The 16,529-nt window shown below is 38.0% G+C and overlaps 2 protein-coding genes across 2 annotated transcripts in view; one reads left to right on the forward strand and one right to left on the reverse strand.

Moving 5' to 3' along the window:
* Positions 1 to 902: 902 nt before the first annotated feature.
* On the forward strand, positions 903 to 15,090 carry PP2D1 (protein phosphatase 2C like domain containing 1). Its single transcript, XM_081830734.1, has 3 exons — positions 903 to 931; positions 7,099 to 8,162; positions 13,921 to 15,090. The coding sequence occupies exons 1-3, from the start codon at positions 903 to 905 to the stop codon at positions 14,709 to 14,711; spliced, it is 1,884 nt and encodes a 627-aa protein (XP_081686860.1). The 3' UTR covers positions 14,712 to 15,090.
* RAB5A (RAB5A, member RAS oncogene family) overlaps positions 14,907 to 16,529 on the reverse strand; it is a 30,705-nt gene continuing 29,082 nt past the window's right edge. The window contains exon 6 of the mRNA XM_006729975.3: positions 14,907 to 16,349. Within this exon, the coding sequence (XP_006730038.1) occupies positions 16,234 to 16,349 (116 nt within the window). The 3' untranslated portion in view covers positions 14,907 to 16,233. The remainder of the gene's footprint in view (positions 16,350 to 16,529) is intronic.

Raw genomic sequence — 16,529 nt, forward strand, 5'->3', positions numbered from 1 at the left:
TGTCTTGTCTAAATTTCTTCAATATGCAAACAAATGGCTCTAGAACTCTAGTTTTAACCCATCCTGTGGTGTGAGGGTGGAATGCAGCTCTGGATTATGAGTCTAGGAACTAAAGGTATTGGCCAGGAGTGAAGACAGTCTCAAGAAACAAAAAGACCAGGGCGCCTGGGTGGCTCAGATGGTTAAGCGTCTGCCTTCGGCTCAGGTCATGATCTCAGGGTCCTGGGATCGAGTCCCGCATCGGGCTCCCTGCTCCTTGGGAGCCTGCTTCTCCCTCTGCCTCTCTCTCTCTCTCTCTCTGTCTCTGATGAATAAATAAATAAAATCTTAAAAAAAAAAAAAAAAGAAACAAAAAGACGGTTCAAACAAGGTCTGTAACTCTGGCAGTGACTTGGGGCAGCGAGATGGAGTGGGCAGACCCTACCGGGCAGGTAAGAGGAGGTGTCCTGGAGAGATGGCCTGAGATACCTTACCTCTGAATGAGAAGAGAACTGGTCTGTGCATTAAGGGTGGTCTTCTGGAATCAGTATGTTGAAAGTCCATGACTTACAAGAAAAAAACCTACTTGATGGTCCCTCCTCTTATTTTTTTAATCCTATTACGCAGGCTCAAGACAGTATATTTAATGAATGATTCTTCTTTCCGAAATTTCAAGCACAAGTCTGTTACTAATACAGTTGTGCCCTTCCTGCTTCATAGTCCTTCAGAATCATAAAGAGAGTTCTGAGCGAGGTTCCAGGTGATGTAGTGAACATTCCACACAGAGAGGTCTCCCATCACATCACTGGGAGCCCCCCCGCCGCCCCCGCCGCCACCATAAGCATCAGCATCACTATCCAAGTTGGAGGAACGGAGGCTGGGGAAGGGCGGTAAGAGGAGGTAAAGGGAGGTAACAATTCCAAATGAGCAAGGAAATTGATAGTGCTTTCAGGTAAATTGTCTGCATTCCTATTGGAGGACAAATGTAGTCAATGGACATTTTTTAAAAATTCCAGTGTAATTAACGTACAGCGTTAGATTCATCTCAGGTGTACAATATAGTGATTCAACAATTTTTTTGGTAAAGATTTATTTATTTATTTGAGAGACAGAGAGAGAAGGTGAGCGGGTGGAGGGGCAGAGGAAGAGGGAGAGAGAATCTCCAGCAGACTCCACAATGAGCACGGAGCCTGACATAGGGCTTGACCCCACGACCCTGAGATCATGACCTGAGCTGAAATCAAGAGTCGGACGCTTAACCGACTGCGCCACCCAGGCGCCCCAGTGATTCAACAGTTCTATACATTACTCAGGGCTCATCATGATAAATGTGCTCTTAATCCTCCCCCCTTTTTTTTGTTTGTATCCAAGCTTTATGAGAAAGCAAACACAATTGTGAGAAACCGGAACACTCAGGGGTGGCTCAGGCTGAATACACTTGATAACCCTCACTGGGAGAGGGCTGAAAACTATTTGGTAGATTCCCTAAATCACTAAATCAGATTTCTATGTAAATGATCCAGGCCACAGACAGACAAGTAGGATCCCATAGTGAGTCTAGGAGATGGGACCCTGTGAAAGGTCCCACCTATTTCCCCCATCCTCCCATCAACTGCCCCTCTGGTAACTGTCAATTTATTCTCTATAGTGAAGAGTCTATATTTTGGTTTATCTCTCTCTCTTTTTTTTTTTCCTTTGTTCATTTGTTTTGTTTCTTAAATTCCACATGAGTAAAATCATATGGTATTTGTCTTTCTCTGACTGACTTCACTTAGCATTACACTCTCTAGATCCATCTATGTTGATACAAATGGCAAGATTTCGTTCTTTTCTGTGACTGAGTAACATCCCACCCAGGTGCCCCTATATCTCACTTCTTCTTTATTCACTCCTCTATCAGTGGACATTTGGGCTGCTTTCATAATTTGGCTATTATAAATGATGCTGCAGGGGCACCTGGGTGGCTCAGTTATTAAGCATCTGCCTTCAGCTCAGGTCATGATCCTGGAGTCCTGAGATCGAAACCCACATCGGGCTCCCTGCTCCGCGGGAAGCCTGCTTCTCCCTCTCCCACTCCCCCTGCTTGTGTTCCCTCTCTCGCTGTGTCTCTCTCTGTCAAATAAATAAATAAAATCTTTAGGGAAAAAAAATAAATGATGCTGCAATAAACATAGGTGTGCATGGATCCCTTTGAATTACTTTTTTAAAAAAAATACTGGGGATAAATACCGGTAGTTTGATTACTGGGTCATAGAATAGTTCTATTTTTAATTTTTGAGGAACCTCCATACTGTTTTCCACAGCGGCTGCACCAGTTTGTGTTCCCACCACAGTGCATGAGGGTTCCTGTTTCTCCACATCCTCGCCAACACCTGTCGTTTCTTTTGTTTTTGATTTTAGCCATTCTGACAGGTGTGAGGTGATATCTATCTCATTGTGGTTTTGATTTGCATTTCTCTGATGATGAGCATCTTTTCATGTGTCTGTTGCCATCTGTAAGTCAGTGAACAATTTTATCTACAGTGTTCTTTTTCCTCCACTTTCTTAGTTATCAAATGAAATCTTGGCTTCTTGTTAGACTATGTACACGGGGAAATGATATATTCTTCTGACTACCTTATACAAAGGAGGGCTTCCATCCCTCTCTATACTCTTATTCTGCTATGTTTTTCATGTTAGTACTTACCCCCATCTGGTATTACATGTTTACATGTTTCCTTTATGTATTGCCTTCATATCAGAATATAAGCTTCATCACAGACCACGCCTGTTTTGTTTACTGCTGTATCCCCAGCAAATGAAACAGTACCTAGGATACTGCAGACACAGAAGCATTTGTTGAATGAATGAATGACACATTACATTCTAAGAATAGCTCCATGTGAGAGAGAACTGTTTTATGGCTATGTCCCATATACAGAAAAATAAACTTCGGGTATAAAGGATTGGCCCTAAGTCAAATCACAGTAGTAGGGTGCCTTATGTATTGTCCCAACAGTTCATCAAGCCTCAGGAAAACTGCATCCTTTACATGAACATTACCAAATAATAGCAAATAAAAATATTTGTTATACATTTTGGCCAGAAGAGTTTAATAGCTTTGCCAGTTCTCATTTCTCCCCCTACTTCTCTGCTTGTCTGTCCATTTCCTTCAGTGGGTCCTCTTCCTCCTTCCTCCTGCTAACTGGTCATTCCCTCAGATTTGCCTTGGACCCACTTGTTGATATCTCTCAACTGTGAGTTTTTCTAGGTCGGCTTCTCAGGTGTCATGATGCCACTCCTAGCTAGATAAGGGGTTAGGTCCCTGGGCGGGCGCTGTCCTGGACTTCATCTGACCTGTTTAATTCTTTGTGTGAGCACATGAATGGCTCTGCAAACTCCTCCCCTCGAAGCTTCAAGCCTTATCTATCTGTACATCGTCAGCATATGTGTGCACAGAAGTTTGCCTGTTGTAGGTATTGAAGAAGTGAATGGGTGCTGATCACATTTGTTGAAGTGTTTATCAGTGAAATTGATATAATTTTGGCATTTGCTTTTAAATATTCCAATAAAAATAATAGAATGAAATAAAAAAACAAAATGGCCGAAGACAAAGATGAAACAAGAATGGACAAATGTTGATAATGGTTGAAGCCGATGATGGGCATATGGGGGCTCTTTATACTCCTCTATTTTTGTGTACTTTTACATTTTTCTGTTAAAAAAAAACACACAAAAATTTGTGGCTGAGGCAAAGCCGGGAAGGCCCTACTAATATGCTAATAGCTTCAGAAGCATTTATGAGGTGGAAATTTATAAATAAAATTTTACAATAGGAGTGAGTAGCTATATTCAATACAGTTGTGCCCTTCAGGGAATTAAATACAAATAAGAAAAGCAGCAAAACATTTTAAACTTTTCAGAGCTTTGCTTGTTTAATTTCTAATCATATTGCCATATACAAACCATATATGAAGGTTGCTAAAGCCCTTTGCCAATTACATGGTACTCCATCTTATTTATCATTTATCATGGAAAGTTTTCCTCCCTTGAAATAAGACTTTTGCATAGCATATAGAATGAAAATTCTACTGGGAAGAATCTTAAAGATTTTTGCCTATTTTTTATAGCCATAAAGTATTACTTTACTTATGTATTCATTTTTTTAAAAAGATTTTTTATTTTATTATTTATTTGACAGAGAGAGACACAGCAAGAGAGGGAACACAAGCAGGGGGAGTGGGAGAGGGAGACGCAGGCTCCCCGCCGAGCAGGGAGCCCGATGTGGGACTCGATCCCAGGACCTTGGGATCATGACCTGAACCGAAGGCAGATGTTTAACGAATGAGCCACCCAGGCACCCCTATGCATTCATTTTTAATTTACATATGTTTCTCAAAATTGTGTTCCATTTTTTCAAGTCTTTATTTATTTAAGTAATCGCTACACCCAACGTGGGGCTTGAACTCACGACTCCAAGATCAAGAGTCCCATGCTCCTCTGACTGAGCCAGCCAGGTGCCCCTAAACTGTGTTTTATTTTATATGTCCAGTTTATTATTATTTGTTAAACTGAGTAACAATTGTAGTGAAGCAATGATATATACAATTTACAACATATTAATAAATACATATAACACAATTCTGAAACACTCAGATTCAGGTACTGCTATTAAAAAAATCCTCACCCAGGGCACCTGGCTGGCTCAGTCAGTAGAGCATGCAACTCTTGATCTCAGGATTCTAAGTTCAACTCCCATACTGGGTATAAAGATTACTTAAAAAAAAAAATCCTTTCCCATTGATTTACTGATTTTTTTCCTTAAATTAGTTTTATATAGAATACATTTTCCCCTAAACATTACAATTTCATGTCTTCATGTGATATGTTTTCATTTGGTACAGTTCTAAGTGTCCTTTTTGCTTAGGGTAGAAGGAGCCGGCACTTTTTGAATGTCCCCTGTTGCCAACTGCTTCACCATTTATCTCATTTGATGCTATAAATAATCCTGTTCATTTACAGATAAGAAAGCAGATGTTCAGAGAAGCTTAATAACTTGGCTAAGGCCATATAATTTGTAAGTGGAGAGAGATTTTTTTTTTTGAAGACAGTTTTTTTTAAAAAAAATCCAAACTCTACATTGTTCATAGTATATTGTTTTGTCTCTCCATATTCAAACTTTCAATATGAGGCCATGACTTAGTATTGAGTAATAACGGCAGATTCTAGGATGGTATGCAAAATGTGACTTATTTACATTTCAGAAAAGATGACATATATATTTTATATGTAAATATATTTATGTAAGTAATGTTAATACTATTAATATATTATTATTTATTTAATTGTTATATGTAACATAATAATAGATTATATTAATGATATAATTATAATATTAATATATAATGTATATGATAATTATAATGTATTTATATATAATAACAAATACAATATATTATTAATATATTACAAAATATATATACACGTTCAGAAAGATAGATAACAGGCCATTAACCAAGACTGGGATTTGGGAGGTGGAAGTGAGACTGGGGAAACAAGGAGAACACTCTTTCATTTCTAGTTTGTGTCTTTCTGTCTTGAACTTAAAAATGATTATGCAATAGGGCACGTTCTGCATGGAGCACTGGGTGTTGTGCACGAACAATGAATCATGGAACACTTCATCTAGAACTAATGATGTAATGTATGGGGATTAACATAAGAATAAAAAAATAATTAAAAAAATGATTATGCATTAGTTTTATGCTCAGAGATATTATTATTATTTTGTCATTAGTACTAAATGGACTCATTTCTTTTTTTTTTAAAGATTTTATTTATTTATTTGGCAGAGAGAGACACAGCAAGAGAGGGAACACAAGCAGGGGGAGTGGGGGAGAGGGAGAAGCAGGCTTCCCCTCGAGGAGGGAGCCCGATGCGGGGCTCTATCCCAGGACCGTGGGATCATGACCTGAGCCGAAGGCAGACGCTTAACGACTGAGCCACCCAGGCGCCCTGGACTCATTTCTTATTTTAACAACTATCAGCATTCTTGAATACCTTTATTATGCTTGGAATGTTTTAAGTCCCTATGGGCCTCAGACATTCTTATTGTTGTAGGCCGATCTAACACATTAAATGTATTCAGATCAAATACAACTTCCATGAGTTGAGTTAAAGTTAAATATAACTTATATGACGTTGAGTTGAGGTTAACAACATGTCACATGTCATAAGCATTTAAAGCTACTAACTTTGATTTTTTAGGTTTTAAAATATTTTTTTAAAGATTTTATTTATTTTAGAGAGAGAGAGAGCACACGAGCAGGGGAAGGGGCAGAGAGGGAGCGAGAGGGAGAGAATCTCAAGCAGACACAGTGCTGAGTGCAGAGCCTCATGCAGGGCTCAATCCCACCATCCTAAGATTATGACCAAAGCCAGAACCAAGAATTAGATGTTTAACTGACTGAGCCACCCAGGTGCCCCTCCTATTCATTTTCCTGTGAACCCTTTAAGTAGAAAAAACAAAAGTATTTTCAACAACATAAAATGGAGTACAAAAATAATTATGCTCAAATTTTAAATCAAATACCTAGGTCTCAAGCATGTACCTTCACATGCCTGGGATACAATCTTGTGCCGATTTCTCTGAGTATTTGCTCTTAGATCTCTAGTTGACTTTGTAGAGACTTTGCCTAATTTTATTCAGGCATCCACAGTTCAGTCACCAATTTTTTGAGTACTTCTACTGTGTATTTTTTTGGGAATGATAGAAAGATGCATCAAGATATTCAATGGTAGGCTCACATAGAATCATGAGGAACTAAAGCAAATTGCAAAGGCAAGGGTCTGCTTGAAACGACTTTCAGTGTATTGGGGCACATGGGTGGCTCAGTGGGTTAAGCGCCTGACTCTCTACTTTGGCTCACGGCTCAGGTCATGATCTCATGGGTTGAGATATCAAGCTCGGAGTTGGGCTCTGTGCTCAGTGGGGAGTCTGCTTGAAGATTCTCTCCCTCTGCCCCTGCCAGGTGCTCACTCTCTCATTTTCTATGAATAAATAATAAATAAATCTTAAAAAAAAAAAAGACTTTCAGTGTGTCATTCCTGGCATGTCAATATCTTTTGTCCTGTTTGCAGAGTGTTTTGGAAATCAAGGGAATGGAATGTGAGAAAATCAACATTTGATTCAGAGAAAGAAATCCCACTTTCATTGAGAAGAAGGTATTTTAGAAGGAGGGAAAAGAACAGACCATCAAGAGACTCTGAAGACTATGAAGAGCAGCATGATCAAATGATCACATTTCCCTGTTCCATATGCAAGCATGAAATTGATCTACCTGAAATTTTCCTCCATAAAAAGCTGCACATGGCTCTGGCCACCCTGGGGTTTCAATGGATGGGTGGGAAGAAACCCGCGCTCCCACTGATTTCCATTCAGAGACAGTTTATAATCACTAAACTATTGTCATTTTCTATATTCACTGAAAAAATCCTACAGAGCATTAATAATGCTTTTGAGCTACTTTGGAAGAAACAAATCCCAGCATACTATAAGATTATTGATAACGTTCACAGGAGTTCCATATATTCTCAAACAATCTGTCATGTATTGATTAAAGGTGTAGCCGTTTGTGAAGATAGAAATTCTACATGGAAAGCTGACATGAATGATAAATTCACTGTGGTGAATAACTTTGGCAATAAACCCGATGTGTGTTTTTTGGGTTTGTTCGATGGACATCATGGTGCCTCAGCAGCAGACTTGACATCAATGGAACTTCCAGTTTTACTTCTCCATCAACTTTCCAGATTTGATCCTTCCTACCAAATGACTCCTGAAGAGCAAAACGTAATCAAATCCTTTCACACAGTATTTAGGGAGGAATACATAGCTATAGAAGAACTTTTTTCCTCCATAAAGAAAAAGAGAAAAACGGTGAAATGTGAGTATGAGAACATACACAAAGCCTTTGCAAAAGCATTTTGGAGAATGGATAGACTTTTACGTCTCGGAAGGAATGAAGTATCCAGGGTTCAATGGAGTGGCTGTTCTGTAGTTACTTGTATATTGGAAGGCAATATTAAAAAACCCTATGCTAAGAAGAATTGGAAAATCAATAAGGGTGATGACTTGGCAAAGAGTTTCCCTTCCCAGATGATGCCACAAATAATGTCTGGAGTACTCCATATTGCAAACACTGGTATGTACATGGAGTGGTGCACCACTTAATATATACACCTTACATTTATTTTTTATTCCTGGCAGCAAAACTTCTCTTGCTTCCAGAGCTATTTAGTGACCTATGATTTAGTGACTTATTAATGCCTTGAAATTCCATTGACTAATTTAAGAAATGATCAACAATCACAGCTTAGATGCAGATTGCAGGCACAAAAATAATTGTAATTTTTTTTCCCAAGAAGGAACATATATGTAATAATTTGACAGAAACATTAAATTTTCTAAATGGGGTAGCAATACAGCTGTAGATAAAGGCAAAGCAAACATACTACATTTGCTTAGATCTGAATGAAACAAAAAACATTTCCCCTACTTCCCTTTTCCAGGAGAATGGAAAGTTCTTTGAGGATTGTTACAAGTCTGGTTGTTTAAACTGGTCAGTTATTCTGATAACACATTTGCAATAGGTCACTTGTGCTCACTGGCCAAGTAGCAACAATTTAATTTTAGAGAAAACAATAGTTTGTGCCTCAAGTTTATAAGCATATATTCTCTTCTCCAAACATTTGGCTTTTTTTTAAAGATTTTTTTCTTTTTTTTAAAGATTTTATTTATTTATTTGACAGAGAGAGACACAGCGAGAGAGGGAACACAAGCAGGGGGAGTGGGAGAGGGAGAAGCAGGCTCCCCGCAGAGCAGGGAGCCAGATGCGGGACTCGATCCCAGGACCCCGGGATCATGACCTGAGCCGAAGGCAGTCGCTTAACCGACTGAGCCACCCAGGCACCCTTGGCTGTATTTTTAAAATTGTATTTCAAGAAGCAATCCTTTCAGTGCTAAAGGTCTACCTTAGGAGCTTGCCAAAAAGGAAAGCCTGTACGTAAAACATTTTTAGCAAAGTTAAGCTGAGTTCCATGACATGCTTCATTAGGTTTCCACTACCCCTTTCATCAATAGAATTATTATTATTTTTAAATAAACCCTACCCCCAGTGTGGGGCTCAAACTCATGACCCTGAGATCAAGAATCTCATGGTTTACCGACTGAGCCAGTAAGGTGCCCCTGAATAGAGTTGTTACTATTATTACTTTTTAAGATTTTATTTATTTATTTGAGTGAGAGAGCAAGAGAGAGCATGCGCAGGGTGAAGGACAGAGGGAGAAGCAGACTCCCTGCTGAGCAAGGAGCCTGACATGGAACTGGATCCCAGGACCCTGGGATCATGACCTGAGCCGAAGGCAGACACTTAACTGATTGAGCCACCCAGGCATCCCTAGAGTTATTATTAATAATAGTGTCCATTTATTGAATATTGAATATAGCCTAATTTTTCATTTAGTCTTATGAGAACCCTGATATCTAAAGATATCCTCTAAGTATTGTTTTTTTTTTTTTAAAGATTTTATTTATTTATTTGACAGAGAGAGACACAGCAAGAGAGGGAACACAAGCAGGGGGAGTGGGAGAGCGAGAAGGAGGCTTCCCGCAGAGCAGGGAGCCCGACGCGGGGCTTGATCCCAGGACCTTGGGATCATGACCTGAGCCGAAGGCAGACGCTTAATGACTGAGCCACCCAGGCGCCCCTAAGTATTGTTTTTTTAAAATGTATTTGGCATGTAACATTGTGCAAGTTTAAAGTATGTTAATATGATACATTCATATATAGTAATATGATTGCTGTTTGGGTGATAATTAGCATTTCTATCATGTTACATAATTATCATTTTTTTTGGTGGTTGAAACAAATTCTAGTCTCAACAAGTTTGATGACCATAATACAGTATTGTTCTCTATATTCCCTATACTGTGCATTAGATCTCTGGGACTTATTTACTACTTGCTGCAAATTTGGACCCTTTAAACACCTGTTCTATCTCCCACCACCCCCCTCGTATCTAAGTGTTGTTACCCCATTTTTCCAGATAAGAAAAGGGAAGCTCAGGTGAGATAATTTGTTCAAGGTCTCAGAGGTAATAGGAATTGGAGCTGGGAATCAAGCCCACAATGTCATGCTGCATCTGAAGGGAATTGCTTCCACAACCTGAGGAGGCTGGCCCTCAGAGAGTGGGACAATGTGTCTGAGATGGCTCCGAACAAAAACCAGATAATCAAAGACCACTACAATGTCAAGGCCCCTGGGTGTCAGCCTGTTTCTGATCTAGCTCTAGTTCTTTTTTTTTTTTTTTTCAAGATTTTATTTATGTATTTGACAGAGAGAGACACAGTGAGAGAGGGAACACACGCAGGGGGAGTGGGAGAGGGAGAAGCAGATTCCCCGCTGAGCAGGGAGCCAGATGCGGGACTCAGTCCCAGGACCCTGGGATCATGACCTGAGCTGAAGGCAGATGCTTAACGACTGAGCCACCCAGGCGCCCCTCTAGCTCTGTTTCTGAGCCCAAGATGAGTACTCCAGATTAAGCAATATAAAGAAGCCAAGTCCAATGCCAGTTTCCTCAGAATTTTTGTCACTTCTCAGGCTTTATGCTGAGGTTCCAGATGGCTTCAGAGCAGGTGTATATTATGCATAGTTTTTCATTTATTTATTTGACAGAGACAGACAGAGAGCACAAGGTCGGGGAGCAACAGAGGGAGAGAGGGAAGCAGACTCCCCGCTGAGCAGGGAGCCTGATGTGGGGCTCAATCCCAGGACCCTGGGATCATGACCCGAGCCGAAGGCAGACGCTTAACGACTAGCCACCCAGGCGCCCCTAAATTACCTTCTTAAATCTTCACAATAACCTTGACAAAAAATAACATTGCAGGTGGAAAACTCAGGGAAATAAAGTGACTAAATGAAGGTCACATAAAGTTGGAATTAAAGCTCAACCAAGTGTGTCAGACTCCCAAGTGTTCCCACTTTCCCATGCTGTTTCTTCCAAACCAAGCTAACTTTTTATTTCTGGTCACTCCTCATCCTAGATGTTTCTTTTTCTTCCATCACATATAATTTTTCTTCCTTTTTCCTCCAGTTTTTAAAAAATTTTCCTGTTATCTTCAATAGTGAGTGGCTTTATCCGAAAAAAAATCTTGATCTTGCCCATTCAGATCTAGAATTCCCTTGTGATTCTAAGGTCACTCCAAAGTTTACAGGAGTACTCTTCATTTTCACAAGTTGAAGATAACCCAGCAATTAATTGCAGGAGCAGTTGCATCATTGCCCTCTGTATAAGGAACACTTTGCCTGACTATACGTGCCATCTTGAAAAAGCTTTGAGTATCATCTCAAAGCAGTTTTTCTAATCCCCATATACTTAATGTCCCTCTTGCAGTAACCCTGTTCCACTTTTGTTCTGATAACATTTTCTGAAGAACACAATCTCTCCAAACTGCTGAAGCTGGTAACTTTGTCTAGGAATTTGAAATATTTATGCCCAGATTCACAGAAACTTTTGGATAAGGGTCTTTACATCAGCTCACTGCCTATTCTCATTCCCTCTACAGAGATGTTACAGGAACCTTTCTTTAAAGCCAATCTTTAAATTGTCATGACCTGTTCCTCTCCCCTTTCAGTTCCCGAGACACTTGGACATAACAGTGTTATTTAAATCTTCCTCCAATTTCCCATCTTCCTTGGAACTTTTTGTTCATTATTCTATCCTAGCTTTCAGCTTAATGTAGTCAACTGCTTTCAACAACCCCTTATTTATCCTCTACTTCCTAGGCTATGCATGAATAGTTGAGATACAGGAGGTACCTCTCCTTCACTTTTTTCTTCATGAACCATTCACATAGGAAAGGATATGGATTATTCAGAAGGTACTGTTTCCCTTTACATTAGGATAAACTAACTCAACTAAAAGTCAGACAGCAAGTAAATGGTAGAGTGGAAAGTGCAATGAGGATTTAATGTCCCTTCTTCTAGAAAGTTCTATTGTGCTGAGCCCAAGGGATGTTCACAATAGTAAAATAAGCCAAAATGGCATTTCCTACTGTCTAGTAGAGCAATTGTGGAGGGGGGGGGAAGGCAAATAGTGCATAAGGCTATGCTTGGCAATTTCTGCAGAGGCAACTAAAATAAAAATACCAGTTTACCACCTTTCTATTTTAACAACATAATTGTATCGAATTATTTTCAAATCACACAACAGAGGAACAATACTTTTTGTTGAGTGGGCTTTGAAATGCCACATGCAAATAAAACATTTAGGAAGTCAGTGGATTTGACTATTCTGAGCTAAATAATGTCCCTTGTGTTTTCAGAGCTATGGTTGCACTATTTCTGTGTATGTACACACATAATAGAAATTTTCTAATTTAAAAGAGGTATTGAATCATATGTCCTCCTAATAGAACATTCGATTTACCCAGGTGACATGTTCATTACCAATCCATGCTGCTTTGCTGGTACAGTAATAATTTACAACTCAGCAAAAGTCAAGAATTATTTTACCAATTTGCCTTCTGCAGAGTTTAAGTAAAATGACCAGAAGAAAAGACAAGTTAATACAGAATATTAATAACCAAACCACAGAGAAGTAAAAGAGGTCATGTAGTTTTTAGGACTATCACACAGTTCTCTGGTTTTAAAAACATTTTCCACATACATCATCTTTATAATTCTCATTATGTAAATGAGCCAATAGGCTCAGCCTATGCCTGACACTGATGTTTCACCAACTTAAGCTCTTTGGGTCCAACCATACTGGTTGTGTAAACTTTAGCTTTCTGAAATCTCAATTTCTTTACCTCAAACACAGGATTAGAATTGAACCCCTGTAGCAACAAAATTCAGATTCCAGGCATAGCACAATGCTGGAAACCAGATATTCTAATGTAAATTTTGCATGATCCCAGGAATTTTAATTCTCAAAGGTATTCGCTATTCAAACATCATTAACCCCATCTCAGAATAATTTATATACCCTGTTATAAATGATGACTCCGTATCAAGAAAAACTTGCTTATGCTTGAATATACAATGTTCTCAAAAACCTGGGAAAAATTGTTTTCCTAATAAACTAAAACTCTGTGAATCTTTTTTTAATAAACCAAAGAAAAGTTGTGGTAGTACAACCATCCCTCAATCTGCTCAGATTATTATGTTTAGATTTTCTTAAGATTTCAATGAAGCACACATCACAGGTTCATCCGAACCATGAATAAACTACAATCAACTTTTAAGACTTCAGTTTTCAAAGGATTTAATTTAATGTTGTCTAGCTATTATCCATGACATTAATAATACATGTTTTTTCTTTACAGGGCTAATTGACTTAATTTCTTTTTAATCACACAACATGAAACTAGTAAGACTGACATTAACAGTGGCATTCTAATTTTCTTCATCGCCCACACCTATATAGATGTGTTTAAGGTTTTAAGTTTTACCAGGTACAAAACTATCAACTCCACTTTTTAAAAACATCAATGCTTGTATTTTTAATTAAAAAGGCATTTATTTAAACATTTTAAAAATGTCTGCTCTATGGAATATATGTTGGTCATAAAAAAGTTCAACTCTTGGCTCTATAAAATAAATATTCGGAAGCTGATTCATAAAAAATTGATGGTTATTTTGTATCTGTAGTTTTAGTTATTTTAATATTAAGTGCAGTATTTTAAACACTAAGTTACTTAAAAATGAGGGATAAACTGGCCTCCCAGTTTCAAATCTTAATTACCATAAGTCGCCCAGTAATATCAGTATTTCACAAATGTAAAAAATATTTTAAAATGGCCTATTTATGCACTGAAACACAGAATAGAGTTAACAGCATACTTTATAATACAATTGGTGGTTAAATATCTAAGATCAATTTTTTCTAATAATCTTCTAGGTAATGTACAAGCAGTCTTATGCAGAAATGGAAAAGGCTTTTCCATAACCAAAGAACACACTACGCGAAACATAAACGAAAGACGACGACTACTTCAGAATGGAGCAATAATTAGTTCAAATGAACCATATGGGCTCCTAGAAGGGCAAATAAAAACCACACGAGGACTTGGATTTCATGGAAATCTCAAACTGAAAAAATCTATTATCCCAGCACCTCAAACTATCTCTGTCCCTATAGATGACTTATGCCAATTCCTTATCTTAGCTACCAATGGACTCTGGGAAGTTTTGGATACAAAGGAAGTCACTGCACTGGCAATGACAATGTTTCAAGTGTATAAAGAAACCTATTATTCTAACACACAAAATGAATCTTTACCATCCAAAGAGCCTTTCCTAATCTATGAACCAAGCAATTCTATATCAGAAAGTAATATCCGTATATTGTTTCAGTATAAACCTGAATCTACAGAATGTGTGTCAACTATAAATTCAAAAGAAAATTTGTTTGATTCAACATGTTCTAACCCTAAAAATTCACGAACACTTCCACCAGAAATGACTAATCATGATCTTTACAGTGAGAAAGAAACTAATGGACCAACCAGTGTAGATGATGTGTCCAAAAATTCAAGGGAGAAAGAATCACGCACTAAAAATTTCTATGAAGGTGTAGCCAAGTATATTAGCCGTGAACTTGTAAGTGCTGCTTTAGTGGCTGGCTCCAGAGACAACATTACAGTTATGGTAATACTTCTCAAGGGAAGTGAGTATCAAGTTTCTGACTAAGATAAAGTTTCGATTATCCAGAGTACAAAAATGTAAAGACAATTCTTCAAAGAACCAGATATTAGGATAATACATCAATACCATGCAAATAATTTTTAAGAATGTATTAAAGAAACTATAAAAGCATATTTTAGGTTACATAATACCACTTATATATGTTCACTGTTCCATGCCAAAAAAGAGAAAAACCAGTACTTGCTTTTTATACCACTTTATTCCAACCTGAGCACCTCAATATAAAACTAAACACTGGTGAACTGTTTTCCTTACTAATTCTGAATTACTGTAAATGTACAAGTTCTGCTAGCAGTTCAACACTTAAATAGATTAAATCATCTGACACATGGTAGATTTCATATAATGAAAATACCTAAAACAATTAGTGCAATATACTGAACTGATCAAAATAAAATGAACTTTGGAAAACAAGGCTGCAAGATTGTTACTAACATACTGTAATACTTATGTTACAAATTACTGATACATTGTTTATTATGGTTCTAGCCATGTAGGAACAACTGAAGCCCCTTCCTTTCAAAGGGAGAGAAAAGGAAAATATTAGCTGTTTTAGTAACTGTACATTTTGTATACTTTTAAGCAACTCTTAAATATTACAGGAAAGTAATAAACATATATGGAGACTACAGTGCAGTACCCTATTTACAGTACAGCTGAAGATCGAATTTAAAATAATCAAGTTTGAATGTACATAATTGTTAGTGCATTGACTATATCATGTCCAAAGGGAACAAAAGCTCCCTCCCTTCCCCCAACAACAAAACCTATGTAATGGCCAGCAGTGATTAAACAGAAATCACAGACACCTGGTTTGTTTCATTTCTGTTGAAGAGCTCACATGTTTGAAGGGAACACTATCCATTAAGATGCATTTATCAGTTTTCATATTCCTAAAACAAGATGAGGTTACATTTGACTTTTTTTTACCCCACTAAAAATATCAGGACTGGCTATAATTTAGATGCCACTAAATGTTCGTGTTTTTCCCCCTGAAGATGTAGGACTGTTTTCTTGTGGTTAATTTGTTAAAATGTGGAATGTACATTTTAAATATGCAAACTAAGAGAAATTACCAGTTGCCCGAATACTGTAGCTAAGCATAAATATCTTTAGAACCTCCTTCTAAAAAAAGAATGTTTTTGAAAAGCCCAAATTATTAAGTTCCAAATCTTTTACATAGACGGGGCTGGTTAACTGTGGGTTTACATCATCCTTTGTCTCTATCCCTGGTAATGAGAAATGATTCCCTAACCGTCCAAGGAAACAAGCGTACACACACAGCTCTCATTCCCCCCCTTCTACTTCTGAAACATTAGTCAGAGGGTCACATGCATGTTATTAAAAATTAAGTTCAAAACACGTAAAATAATTCTGTATTAGAAACTTGACTCTATCATAAGTCTCTTCTTTTTGGAAGTCATACTGGGCTGGTTAAATGCTCCAATTCCACGGTCATTAACATTTAGGAAGCAGAAGAATATTCCATCAAGTTCAAACTGGAGGTTTAGTTACTACAACACTGACTCCTGGTTGGCTGTGTGGGTTCAGTAAGATCTACTCCTCTTCCTCTGGCAGAATTTGCTCCTGGATTCTGTGGTTCATTCTTTGGCAACTTTTTAGCTGAGAGATAAATTATCAAAATAAACACAATTAGAATATCCATATTAGAATTACTTTTTTTTTTTTTTTTTTTAAGATTTTCTTTATTTATTTGACAGAGACAGCGAGAGAGGGAACACAAGCCAGGGGAGTAGGAGAGGGAGAAGCAGGCTTCTTGCCTAGCAGAAAGCCCGATGCGGG

The sequence above is a fragment of the Leptonychotes weddellii genome, chromosome 1, assembly GCF_054177405.1.
Source record: "Leptonychotes weddellii isolate Sample4059 chromosome 1, ASM5417740v2, whole genome shotgun sequence".
Classification (NCBI taxonomy): Eukaryota; Metazoa; Chordata; class Mammalia; order Carnivora; family Phocidae; genus Leptonychotes; species Leptonychotes weddellii.